The following is a 14,465-nucleotide window of genomic DNA, read 5'->3' on the forward strand; positions in this document are numbered from 1 at the left end:
TGAAAGTTGTTTGTTTTAAATTTGAACATTAAAAGTTCTTTTTATTAAACAAATATAAAAATAAAAAATAAACAATCAAACGTATACACATATCTAATGTTTTACGAGAACTCATATTTCAAAATTCAAAATATTACATAAAGATTACCTATAGAACTCAATAAAAAAGTGAGCAAGACAGTGCATAAATATTGGTAATCATATTATTGCCGGGATTACCACACTTTAATGCAGAATTAATTTGCTTATCAAAATATTCAATAAGAAGTTGAGTTCAAAAAGTATATCTACATTATGAAATGTAATTTTAGTGCTAATTTTATAATAGTTTTATGCTAAAAATGCATTTACATAATGGTAAATAATACATTTCAGTATATTCAATAATGGTTTTATTACTGTTTTACATAAAATATTTATTAATATATTCACAGTTAAAAGTGAAAATGATATAATTGAGATTTTTTAGTTACATAGTTGTCTTGATCTTGTAAGGGCGTAGCCTTGACTTACTAAAGTTTGTTTTATGGGGACTTGTTTTTATGTTTATATTTGACAAGTCAGCTACATAACCTATCCCCCGCTTTTTTATATACATTAGTCTTTATAAACAAAATATGGACGTTGGTCACGACCGTAATAGATATATTATTTGATATTATATTTATCTGTAATTTATGTATATAATAAATACATGACGAGTAAATATATTAAGCAACTAGTTTCAAATTATTAAATTGAATTACTTTATAATAATTTTGTATCATTATAAAACATCAGACACGTTTAAACGACCCCTTCGAATACAATGGGATCGCCCACCAAAAATAATTTCTACCTTGAGCTGTCTTATTGATTTTTATATAAAGTGAGCGTGTTACGAAATTTATAACTTTAATATTTTTATAAATCAATAATGATTTAAACAGTTTCCAGATCAGATACTCAACTCGTAGAATTTCGAAAGGTTTAGCCTTTATAAAATTGCTCATGACCTACTAATATTCGTGCCAAAGCTTTTATTTTGTATATACTATTTTTTTATCAGCTTTCATTAAATTAACTGATTTATATATTCGAGAGTCCCATTGATTTTCATATTTAAGGGAAATACCTAAAAAAACTCAATTGTAAAATTGAATGAATTAGATTTTTTTTTTGCGACCTAGATTAAATTTTTTCATAAAAAAATTCTTTGACAAATTTTCTTTTAGAGTATTTTTTTAGTATTATTTTTTTTTTCAACCTAACTATTTATGGGATTTTGATAATAATAATGTGTGTATTATTAAGAAACTTTTCTTTTTAAACTTTAAAAATTTCCTGGAAAATCTGTGTCCTTCAAATAGCTTGAAAAAATTGAAAACTAATAATAATAAATATATTACATCCTTATTATTATCATTCCGGCGCCTTAGTCTAATACTCAAGTCACCCATAGCTTTCACTGACCTTCATTAAATTCTTTTTTAATTTTTAAGCATAGTTTATAAGTTTTAAATTTATAGGTTAATTAAAATAAGATAACTAAAAATATTCAACAGTGGGCCAAAATATTTTGTTCAGTTTTTGTTTATTTAAATGTTTAAAAAAATATTTGGGTTAAGCCAATAAGTATTATATTTTATACTAAAAATATTAACAAAATACACGTTTAAAAATTTTACATAAATTGTTTAGGCAAATTTCACCGTTATTAATATTTTGACAGTTTTTTAATTATTATGACCAAATGACTTTCTTCCGTTTGTTATTCAATAACTGTTGACGATAGCGAGAGTAAGATTATTTATGCTCAACAAAAAAAAAGTAGGAGGACAAGAAATAGACAAGGGCGTTCTTCGTCGACGGATTACTTCAAAAAAGTGTGATAGTATTAGTTTAAGAACTGTAAGTGTGTGCAGTGAGATACTACCTAAGAAAAATGATTTGACCGTTACATTTTAAACAAAATCGGAGTCTCAAAGGTTTTTCGTTCTTTATTCTTACATTTTTTTTATTTCGTAGTTTTACAAGCTGTTATAACAAGCTAATTATGGAATTATCAATTATTTTAAGGTATGTAGTTTATATTAATACAGAATAATTAATGTAAAAGACTGTGTGGAAAATAAAGTAATATTAATAAATTTAACCAAGTACAAATTATTTTGTTTTGTATACTTTGTTTGATAAATCATGATATGTTCATTTTTAATTGTTATACTTGACGTTGTAATATAATATAACAACAAACCCAAATCTCTAATCTTATAATAACAGATATTCTTATAGAAAATATAATTTTTAACAAAAAATAAACTATTTTTCAAATTAAAAAAATTTTGGACTCCAAATAAACTTATTGATATTATAAAATATAATTAACCTTTTACTTTTGTGGTGTGTATTTAAGTGAATTTAAACTAAACAAAAAAAGTATATATGAACAAATTGAAAACACAATGAATTGTTTTGTATTACAAAATTGTAAAATAATATATTATATTTAATATTGTTATTTTAATGTTCAAAAATAACCTTTTATTTTTTTCGAAGACTAATAAATTAAATGTTAATTTTTTCATTACTTAAAAACATAATTTTTATATGTATATATATATTTATGATGATTAAAAAATATGAAAAAATAAGTTTTACATATTTTATTAACTTGATTTTTTAGCTTCGCATCGAAGCTTAAAAGGTTTGATTGGGTTGGGTTTTTTTTATACATATTTCTCTCTTAATATGTATGTTGCATCAATTAAAAAAAAATCATATGAGCAAAATTAAATTATTTAAAAGTTTAAACAAAAAATTTAATGAGCTGAAGTTTTTATTTCGGGCTTACATCTATTATGATAGCAGCATAAATAATAATTAGAATTTTTTAATTTAAAATAAAATCTGTTAAATATTCAATTTTTAAACAATTAAAATATTAAATTTTAGTACGTCAAATTACTTGAAACTTACAATATATTGATGTCAAATTGATCTCATTAACTGTATCAGGCAATAAACTTTTATTATTTAAACTTTAAAGTGTTCATTTTATATTCACTTACATCACATTTATTCGCATAAACAGCCCATTAATTCTAAGTTGAAATATTGGATATTATGGTTTTCATATATGGTAAAAATTCGAAATTATAAAATAATTTTATGAATGTATTGAGTTTGGAAAATGATAAAATATTATTACAGTTGTCAAATAGGAAAATTATATACAAAAGCTTTAGGCCTCATTTAAATGATAAATTTAATTTAAAGGTTACTAACTTTATTTAAAAAAAAACATTTAATGTTGAATTAATTTTAATAATAAATCATATAAAGTACTCGAATATTTCTTTAAGTGCATTATAATACATAAGTCACGTTTAGGAACCTAAATAGTATTGTTTTTTGACAATTTTCTTATAATCTAGTATATCCGCATTTATTTTTTTATATATATTTAAAAAATAATGATTGCAGAAACAAAAAATATTGTAAAATTACCTTTGAAATCTTAATTGACCTTAAAATTTAACTATAAAAAAGTGGAAACCCAAAATTAAGCAAATGAAAAATTTCGGTAATATCAATTTTTAAACTAATGGCAAATATTAAGTTTGGTTGAGAATTAAAAATGATTTCATCATACTTTCGATTTTTACAATTATTAACTTTTTAAATTCTTAAAAAAAAAAAATTGGTATAAGTCAATTAACTTGCTAGATACCGTAAACATTTTCAAAAAACTGAAATCATTTTGGTTTCTACTTTTTGATTAGTTTAACAAATAGTAGGTTTTTGTTATTTTATTGTCATTTATCTTCAACTCTAAAATATTTTTTGAACATTTGTCAATATCAATTGTTCATTAAGTGTTATACAAAATATTTTTAAAAATCAATATTTTACAATTTAGATACTTATTTAAAACAGAAACGCAATGACAATGTTATCATAAATATTTTACTCGTGTAATGACAAATATACTAATATACTAGATAGAGTATTTTAAATCAATTGGGTTAATTTAGGTCCTAATTAAATTTTAGTTTTTATAATTTGAGGTCCCAATTATTTGAAATACGCTGGCCATGTCGGAAGGCACAAATCGTGGTATGTTCTTCATTAATACAGGGCTGGATTTATTTATTATTTATTTTTGTTATTCAATAGAAACAAATATTATTTGAATTGTTGTTTTAACTCAATTTTTATTTTGAATAAGTTTATAAATACACATATAAATTATAAATATGTATTGTTTTTATATAATCTTGCTTAAGAAACAATACTAATCTACAATGTATTATCGTAACTTTTTTCTTAAACATTTCAGTTTACCAAGTTTACAATTTAGAACTTTCTAGAAGTTTACTATTTAGTACTATACTAAATATTATGCAAAATATTAAGTTAGATGTATGAATACGTAATTTTTTAGACTATTTTAAAATTGTCTGTGGGATGAATATTTTTTTATTTAGAGTATATATTTGATTTTATATTGTTATTATAAGCGTGTAATGAATTTTTATTTTAAAATATTTATATTCATTATTTTTTGGACGTTATAGTTCTAATTAAAATCAAAATGTACTCCTGCTTAAATGGAATAGTATTTTTATTTGACAAAAATTATAAATATATAAGTAACTGAATAAAACAAACAATTAATTTAAAAAAACTAGATGGCATACATTTATAATTGCAAAACAATTATGTAAACAAATTATTTATAAATTATAGAAAAAATGAATTTAATTACTCATAATTGTTCTTAGTTACCTTCTAATTTATTGTGTAAGAACTTTTAGTATCCTGAAAAAAAAATATTTGAAAAATAAATTAAATAATTGAGTTAAAAAAAAATTTTATTTATATATATATATTAATTAAATCTTTGCACCTAGTATGTATTGCGTTACATTTTATTTTTTATAGTGTATGTTTTGGCAAAGTAGCATGAGATAATAATATTAAGTTAGTTTATAAAAGCAAATTATATGGTATTGATTATATGATAAACGTTTTACATTATTTATATTATACTTAGCTGTAGAAATTTGATTTTTATTAATTGTATTTTCTAAAAGATAGTGAATAGAAACGGATGTAACAGAAAAAGTAGTGTGGTACTAAACAATGATAGCATACGAGTGTTACAAAGAAATGATCAACAGTTAAAAGTGAAAATCTGTAAAATTGCAGACGTTCAGTTATAAATATGAAATAATAGATCTTATTTAGTACATTATTAAATTTAAACTGTAAATACTATAAATAGAATGTCTTCTGCGAAAATATTCATATAAAATGTTACATATATTGCTTCTCTTATTGTGATATCGCAAAAGTACATTTTTTCAACATTGCCTTGCGTACCTAGCTGTGAAACTATTGGTTTTACTATGCTGTTTTTTTTGTGACATGACTCGATTAATTTCCTTCAATGGTCCGATTTTAATCAACAATAAGTGTAAAGATCATAAATCATATCTTCTAGAAGCCAGAAGTGTATATAATGAGGAAACTATGATTTACAGTCATAATATATATATATATTAATATAATAATATATAATTTATTTATTATTTTTTTTGTAGTTTTTTTAGTTAAGTATTTTTTAGTTTTAAATATATTTTTAATTTGAAATACCGTGGAAGCTTAAAAATTACATTCAATTTTTTTTTTCAATTTTCTATAATGTTCTAAGTCCCAACTTTTTTAAACCTACATCAAATTAAAGCTAATACAATATGCTTTAAAATTAAAAAAAGAAAAATTATCTGAAATTTCGATCCTTAGGAGTTATTGAGCATTAAAGACAAAAATCATGACTTGACTATGACTTACCTGTCTTTATAAACTATAATCATAAAAATTTTGATAATTTTATTTTATTTATCTATTTTATTAATGCATCGATCAATTTTTGACATACTTTTATTGAAAATCTAATCATTAACCAAAGTACTGAAAAGGATGCAAGATCGTCATATTATTTTTTTTTTCTATTCAATTTTTGAAAATGTTTCAAAAAACCTACATCCTTTAAAATTATGTCATATTAAATCTAAAACAATATACTTTACGATGAAAAAATAAAAATTTTGTAATACATTGCATAGTAACTGCATATTTAAACCGTTCTGTGTATTTTCAAATTAAAGTTGGTTTAATTTAATGTATGTTTAAAAAAGAAAGTGGTTCCTTGTCCTGCAAGTCAAAAACCATGTAATTTCTGGTTGATACGCAAAATTTTAAAATTTTCTTATTTTATTTCTATGTTTGATAAGGCAATTTATAGTTAATATGAATATAAAAAAAAGCTTATTTTCCAACATATGCTTTAGTGTAATGAAATGTGTGATTAAATAATCTTCAATTATTTGCAATTTTTATCACTTAAAACCTTAATTAAATACATTCATTATTGTCATATCCCGAATAACCAACTGTCAAAATACTACTACATAAAAAATGTGATGTCATTTTTAGTCCACTCGATTAGTATTTTATCCAATTAGTGATATATAACCATTAACGTACACAAAATATTTTTTAATTACAAAAGCTATTTTAGTAACTCCGAAAAATATCAAGATCAGTTTTGATACAACACATCAAACATTTTATTATTTTTAACTCGTCAATTTTCTATAATTATAAAGTAAACATTTTTTTTAGAGTGTATTTCGTGTTGGTAACTTATCTAGTCTACACTTCAGCGACAACATTAACTGATGAAAAATGTTTAGCAACTAAATATAGAAGTACAGATGGACGTTGTAACAATGTACACCATCCAAATTGGGGTACTAAAAACTCTCAATTTCTTCAACTTAAAGTAGAAATGCAAGGTAAAATGTTTGAAAACAATTATATGTCAATAAAAAAATTGTAAAAATTAAACTCACCATTTTAAAAGAAATTTTATCAATTTTATTTTATTTTAGATACTATTTATTCAGATAAATTGCCAGAAGTTTCTGATGTAGCAGATACTTTAAGTAAATTTACAATATCACAACGTAAACATTTTACTGTAATGTCTAGTTTATGGTCAGATTTTCTTAAACTAGATTTAGCAATTGAAAATATAACTGGTAATACATAGTTATTTTAAAAGAGTTATTACGTAATAAGGCACGGAATTGTCATTTTTCTTATCAGGAAATTATTTTTAAATACTAACTTTTTTACCTGAGAAAATATTGATGATTTTTTTTCTCATCAATTTTTAAATTGGAATATTTCTAGTATCTTGGTGGACTAATATAGTTATACAGAGTGTTCAGTAAGTCAGGAAACGGGTTTCTATTGTTCTCTTTCTTTCGAACAATTGTGCTATTTTCTTTAGTTTTGAACACCTTGTATACTAAGTGTATACATGTATAAAAATGTATAAAACAATATAATATAGCTACTGTATGATTTATATTGTTTCATCTATACATACGTATTATTATTTCGAATCATATACAACATAAACTCATTTTTATAAATATTTGACTTGAACTGATTTTGTTGAGCACCGCCAATATTACACGTGCATCTTTAAAAATATAAAATATAAAATAATGTTTAATTGTTAATTGATTTAGAAAATGGATATTTATTAAACTCGGCTACTAGTTTTTTGGACGCTTCTCCTTTATATAGTGATATTTCATGTGATTCACATTTTTTCACTATTTTCAAAACTCAATCTGGACATCTCAATATGAGTTACTGTTCTGAGTTAGTATATTTTTCATTAATTAATAAGCATAATAAAATAATTTATATCTATTTTCAGTTTTCAAAATCTTAAACCTAACAATTCGCTAACAATTCATAATCTTTTAATATTAGAACATAATCGCCTTGTCAATACTTTAAGAGAAATTAATCCGAAATGGACTAATGAAACTCTCTTTGAAGAAGCGAAACGATTAACAATAGCTCAACTGCAACATATCACGTATAATGAGTTTATTCCTGACATAATTGGGGATGTAAGAACGTTATTTTCTTTGCTTTTACAAATTATAATATCTAGAAATTACAATTATTCAGGAAATGGTAGATGAATGGAATTTAATCCCACTTAAACGTGGATACTATCAAAAATATTCAAGTGCTAATAGACCAGGAATTCTACAGAGTACAGTTGCAACAGTTTTACCATTATTACCAACAATAATATTTGGTAAAAATAAATTTAAAAGTTCAGAGGAATCTAATAATTCTAAAAAAAGTAAGTTATTGGAGAATTATTTTTTTTTGTTTACTATGTTTTTATTTTTACAATTATTACACATCGACTAAGTATAAATACTAAATTAATTAATTTAAATAAAAATATTTTTGTTCTGAAGAAAGAAAATAATGAGTGAATAACTATGATAGGTTTGGACTACAAAATTATATCGGGAGAAAAAGTATCAATACTATGTAGACCTAAAGAATTGACTAACTAAATTCTGTTTTTAGAACTAATTTTAATCTTACCAAAATATTATGACTTATGTTTCAGATATTGAAATATTATTGAATTTTGGGAGGCAATTAAAAATCCCTACTTATAAAACTTGGAGAAGTCTATGCTTTTCTACTAGTTCAAATACTAACATAGAAATAGACAATAAAACATTATACAGGTTTGTCAAATAATTATTTAATTATTAAAAAAGTCAGTCAAACAACTCGAATATTGAAAGTTATATAATACTTTATTATTAGAAACCTTGATGAAATCGATTTGCTATTTGGTGGTTTATTAGAGACTCCACGAAAAGGAGCAGTATTTGGGCCGACCTTTTCATGTATGATTGCTAAACAGTTTTCCAAAATTAAGAACAGCGATAGATTTTGGTATGAAAATGATTTCCCTCCTTCTACATATAGCATACGTCAGTTACAAGAAATAAGACAAAGTAGTTTGGCAGGCATGATTTGTACTAATTTTAAAGAAGTTACAACTATTCAACCAAAAGCTTTTATCGAAAAAGATGATTATTTGTAAGTCTTGAAGTAACAAAATAATACTCTTGATACCATTATAAATCTAACTCTTTTTTGGATTGCAAATTCCAGAAATCATCCAATAAACTGTGACCAGTATCCTAAATTAGACTTGTATCAATGGAAGGAAGAAGTAGTGGACAAAATGACAGCATATTATAATACAGAACGAGATTTAGAAGAAAATAGCAATGCTGTGTTAGTAAAAGAAGCATGGAAGAAAGCTGAAGATGATGTCAATAGAAGAAAACAAACTGAATTTTTATTATGGTCAAAAAGTAAATATTGATTTTAATCTTTCTCTAGATTTTAACTATTTTTAATCGGTTATATATTTGACGGCAAAATATTTTTTTTAGAGGGTGGAGTAGACCCAAAATCTCCTCTTGGAATAGCTTCAGCATTTAGTAAAGCTAGTAAATCAGCTTTGATTATAGCAAATAATTCATTATTATTTGAATATGCATCTAAAGAGCTATTAAAGTCTCTTGGAAAAAAGTAATAATAAGAAACACGTTTTTTTAAGATCTAAATTGTTCTCCAGTGAATTAATAAAAATAAAATTAATTATTATTTTATAACTTCTATAGGCGTCTCCGTCGTCAAATATTAGATATTAGCGATCCTTCATCAAGCATAAATTCTATAGGGCCAGGATTATTTGATGGTTTAAAGCTTACTGAACTTTATCCTCCTCCTCTTTACCACGCTGAAGGTGAATGTCCAATTGAAACTGAACCCTGTAATGCATTAAATCCATATAGAACATTTAGTGGCTATTGTAATAATTTAAAAAACCCTAATTTTGGTAAAGCAATGACCACTTTTCAACGAATATTGCCTTCTGTATATGAAAATGGTAAGCCAATTTACCATGAATAAAAAAAATTATCTATAACTTTTACTATCATATTTTTAGGAGTTAATCATCCACGATTAACATCTGTAACTGGTGCACCATTACCATCTGCAAGATTAGTTAGTGCTATGTCTCATCCAGATATTAGTCATCTCCATGGTCGATATACGCTAACTCTAATGCAATTTGCTCAAATTTTAGATCATGATATAACATTTACACCTGTACATCGAGGTATACACATTTTTTCTTTAACACTCTTGTTTATATTATTTAATTATCTAAAATAAGAATTTATACTCCTTCTTTAACATTAAAATATTAACTATATGAATGTGATGATAGCAATTTTAATAATAAGTATTTTACGTTAGGATTTTTTTCATCAATTCCCGACTGTCGATCTTGTGATAGCCCACTAACTGTACATCCTGAATGTATGCCAATACCAATACCACCCGGAGATCCATATTACCCTCAAGTAAATTATACTACTGGACAGCGCATGTGTTTGCCTTTTATGAGATCCCTTCCAGGTCAACAACGATTAGGTCCCAGAGATCAGATTAACCAAAATTCAGCTTATTTAGATTTATCAAGTGTTTATGGCTCAGATTCGTGTATGGCTAAAGATTTGAGATCATTTTATATCGGCAAATTAAATGTTACTAGACACCCAATATTAGGAAGAAAAGATTTACTTCCACAATCACCCAAACACCCAGAATGTAAAGCTTCTTCTGGTTATTGTTTTATTGGTGGTAAGCAGTTATATTTTATTTGTTAATAAAATATAAGTTATAATTCTAGTTAGAAAATATAATACATTATGATTAGGGGATGGGCGAGTAAGTGAACAACCAGGATTGACAGCGTTACATACGATTTTTTTGAGAGAGCATAATCGAATTGCTGAAGTATTGCATAGATTAAATCCACATTGGAGTGACGAAACATTATACCAAATCGCTAAAAAAATTTTTACTGCAGCGTATCAGCATATTATTTACAACGAATTTATCCCAAGGATATTAGGTTGGAATGCAGTTGATAAATATGATCTAAGACTTTCACCATCTGGCTATTATAAAAGTAATATAACGAATATAACTGAAACTTTACTTTTACGCTAAAATTTTATTTTTATAGCTTATACGCCAGATTGCCACCCAGGACCATTCGCCGAGTTTGCTGTTGCTGCTTTTCGCATTGGACATAGTTTATTAAGACCACATATTCCTAGAATGTCACCAACTTATGAACCTATAGAACCAGCTATATTACTTAGAGATGTTTTTTTCAATCCAGATATCATTTTTAGGGTAATTTTATTCAATGTTCTAAAAAATCAAATTAAATTAATGAAATAACTTATTTTAAAAATAGGATCAAATGATTGATGAAATAATCAGAGGTCAATCTAGTACACCTATGGAGAACTTAGATCAGTTTATAACAGCAGAAATAACGAATCATTTGTTTGAGAATAAAAAAATACCACATTCAGGAGTAGATCTTCCTGCTCTCAATGTTCAACGAGGTATAAAAAAATACAACTCATTCAAAAGTTTAATTAGTACTTATTTACAATTATTATTATTCTATGGATTATTTTTATAGCTCGAGACCATGGTGTACCATCATACAATGCATTTCGAGTGAGATGTGGTCTTCAACGAGCTATTGCTTGGGAAGATTTATCGCGTGAAATGTCTCCAGAAGTTATATCAAGATTTAAAACTATTTATGCTCATCCAGATGATATTGATTTATTCCCCGGAGGGTTAAGTGAATATCCAGTACAAGGAGGTCTTGTAGGTCCAACTTTTGCATGTATTATTGGCCTACAATTCAGACACCTCAAACAATGTGATCGTTTTTGGTATAATTTATTTGTATTTTACTGTAAACATATTTTTAAAATATTAATAATTTATTGAAATATTTAACAATTAATAAGTTTTAAATACTCGTAACGTCATGAACTAGGTTTGAAAATGATGATCCACTTTTAAGATTTTCGGAAGTACAACTTGCTGAGATTCGTAAAGCTACATTATCAAAAATATTATGTGAAAATATGGACATTGTTAGTGATATGCAAAAAGCTGCATTTGATCAATCTAATGACTATTTGTAAGATAATTTAATTTTTAATTTTTGAATACCAATAAAATTTTCTCATATTTCTATGATAAGAAATCCAAGACTTCCGTGTCAAGTCCTACCGACAATTGACTTGACGTTATGGAAAGATAATCAACAAAGTTGTAATATAAATGGTCAAACAGTTGCTGTTGGAGAATCTCATCTTCCATCACCATGTACTAGTTGTATTTGCACACCCGAAGGGGTAAATATTTATAATAAATATCCCGATTATTAAAAAATGTACATTTATATATAGTTTTTTATTAGCCAAATTGTGCTTCACTAAGAGTTACCGACTGCGGTCGTCTGATGAACGAAGTTGGTGTGAATAAAATGATGCAAGATGATGTGTGCGCTGCTCAATGTGCTAGTTTTGTAGAGCAAAGTTTTATAAATCCCGATCCCTTATTGTTATCATCTGGAAATCAGGTACCGCCATTTTTAGTCCCTCCTGGGAGAGACACGCGAGTCCTAAGCGAAGTAGATTTATTACCTCCCCCGCAATTCACTCGACAAAGACCATTGAGAAGATTAAAAAGTAAACGAAGACCATATAGAAAAAATTTCCAGTTTCCTTCGGATGCAATAGTTATTTAGTTATATATAAATATTAATAAAATAATCAAGGTTCATTTGGATTTTATATCATGGAAGTGTTATATACTAATTCATTATGAAAATGAAATCTTTATTAATGTTATCTTATATTTCTATTTCTATTTTGATAAAATTTTAATTTTATAATATAGATTTACCTAAGGAAATACATGACTGATAGAGATTTATAAAAAAATATATTTTATATTGCCATAATTTAGTATAATTATGTAAAAATTAAGATAGTACATATATTTATGTTGAAAATAGATATTAAAAATTAATATTTGTTTAAAAACAATTTTAAAATAGTTTTTAAATTCAATAGGTTTATCTTATCCCTAATACTGAACTTTCTATCAACGATCATAGCATGATAATCATGCTAATTATTGTTGTAGATTTATATATAAGCGAAAGCAATAAAATTATCTTGTGTAAAATATAATACATATATTATTATTTATTAATTTTTCATTATTATACAATTGTTTACATAACACCACTATTTTTTATTATTTTTGTAAATATCAAATAAAACTTTTAAAATACAAAAATTCCTTGTTTTTTTATAACTTTGAATTTTGAGTTCATCAGTATTAAATAAAAAATTTAAATCTTGATTTTTGATTATTATTGAAATTTTTTTTATAAACTTTTTAGTTAAAATTTTATTATCTACAGAGTTAAGCAACATTTTCAATCAAGAGGAACCTATCATATTATATTACATAAAAAAGCACACCATTAAAAATTAACAGATATAAGAGTTTGCATGAAATTGTAAAAACTATGAAAATAAGAATTTTTGCTGTATTGTACCTATTTTATTAGAGAAATAAATAAAACGATAATTAGACAACGACTTTTTAAATTATTTGTTATCAACTTTATTTTTTAAAATATAAGTATATTTAACTAGTTTATAAAACTTGAAATGATTATTAAAATAACTGATCGACAACTGTTTTTGAATAAGTATTTTGGAAGTTAAAATACTTTTATACCTAGGTGAGAGGAAAAGTGTGACCGAGAAATGACTAGTGATTAAAACAACAACACCCACTCTTCATCTCCAGTCTGCATTTAAAATTTACTGGCTGGTTAATAATTTACAAGATTATTAATCAGTCATTTCATAACTATATCATAATATATTGCATTAGCAAGTAAATTATGTTTCCATAAAAAAAAAATTGACACTCTTTTTACGGTATAAGGAATGAACATAAAGAATACTCTATAATTAATTTATTGAAAAAAAATTCTCAATAATATTTTTATTTTTCTATTATTTAAGTGGTCATGATAAATGAATTCTATAAATCAGCGAAAACAAAATCATGAATGTTATTTATGTAGTATTTCAACTGTATTAAGGAGTCGTTATTTAATTTCCATTTTACATGAGGAATATCATAATTTACTTAATGAAGCAAATACAAAACCAATTTTAAATTAGTAATTAAGATGCATTTTTATTTTCATTTTGAAAAATATCTCCTTTTACGGTTAAACTTAAAATACACCATTATTATTATTATTATTATTGTTATATGGTATTTAACAAGCATTACAACTCACTAAAATTATTTACAAATAATCTTAATTAGAATAGGATATAAAAATAAAATGATTAAGTAAAATATAATATTAATAGTCAAAAAAACTCATGATAACTTCTATGTGGGGAATGTCTTCTTATATATGTTCTTATAGGAGAACAACAAATGATCCCAGTGAGGTTAAAGCTGCATTCAAAACTCTGTGGATGTGTTAATTGATTTATTGAAAGCTCGGATCGGTTAATACGTTATAGTATGTTCCATTGTTTGAGACAGATGGTTGCAGTCACAAGCAAGAGAAT

The 14,465-nt window shown here is 24.9% G+C and overlaps 1 protein-coding gene across 1 annotated transcript; it reads left to right on the plus strand.

Annotated features, from left to right (window-relative positions):
• Nucleotides 1-1,858: 1,858 nt before the first annotated feature.
• LOC126896296 (uncharacterized) lies at nucleotides 1,859-13,109 on the plus strand. The gene is made up of 20 exons (XM_050668950.1): nucleotides 1,859-2,058; nucleotides 6,673-6,845; nucleotides 6,942-7,091; nucleotides 7,590-7,725; nucleotides 7,784-7,982; nucleotides 8,044-8,224; nucleotides 8,504-8,627; nucleotides 8,710-8,988; nucleotides 9,064-9,269; nucleotides 9,351-9,489; nucleotides 9,582-9,850; nucleotides 9,911-10,084; nucleotides 10,225-10,611; nucleotides 10,688-10,942; nucleotides 11,000-11,172; nucleotides 11,237-11,390; nucleotides 11,471-11,732; nucleotides 11,840-11,986; nucleotides 12,050-12,203; nucleotides 12,269-13,109. The coding sequence occupies exons 1-20, from the start codon at nucleotides 2,036-2,038 to the stop codon at nucleotides 12,596-12,598; spliced, it is 3,915 nt and encodes a 1,304-aa protein (XP_050524907.1). The 5' UTR covers nucleotides 1,859-2,035; the 3' UTR covers nucleotides 12,599-13,109.
• Nucleotides 13,110-14,465: the final 1,356 nt, after the last annotated feature.

This window comes from Daktulosphaira vitifoliae, unplaced genomic scaffold (assembly GCF_025091365.1).
Source record: "Daktulosphaira vitifoliae isolate Bord-2020 unplaced genomic scaffold, ASM2509136v1 Scaffold_1, whole genome shotgun sequence".
NCBI lineage: Eukaryota > Metazoa > Arthropoda > Insecta > Hemiptera > Phylloxeridae > Daktulosphaira > Daktulosphaira vitifoliae.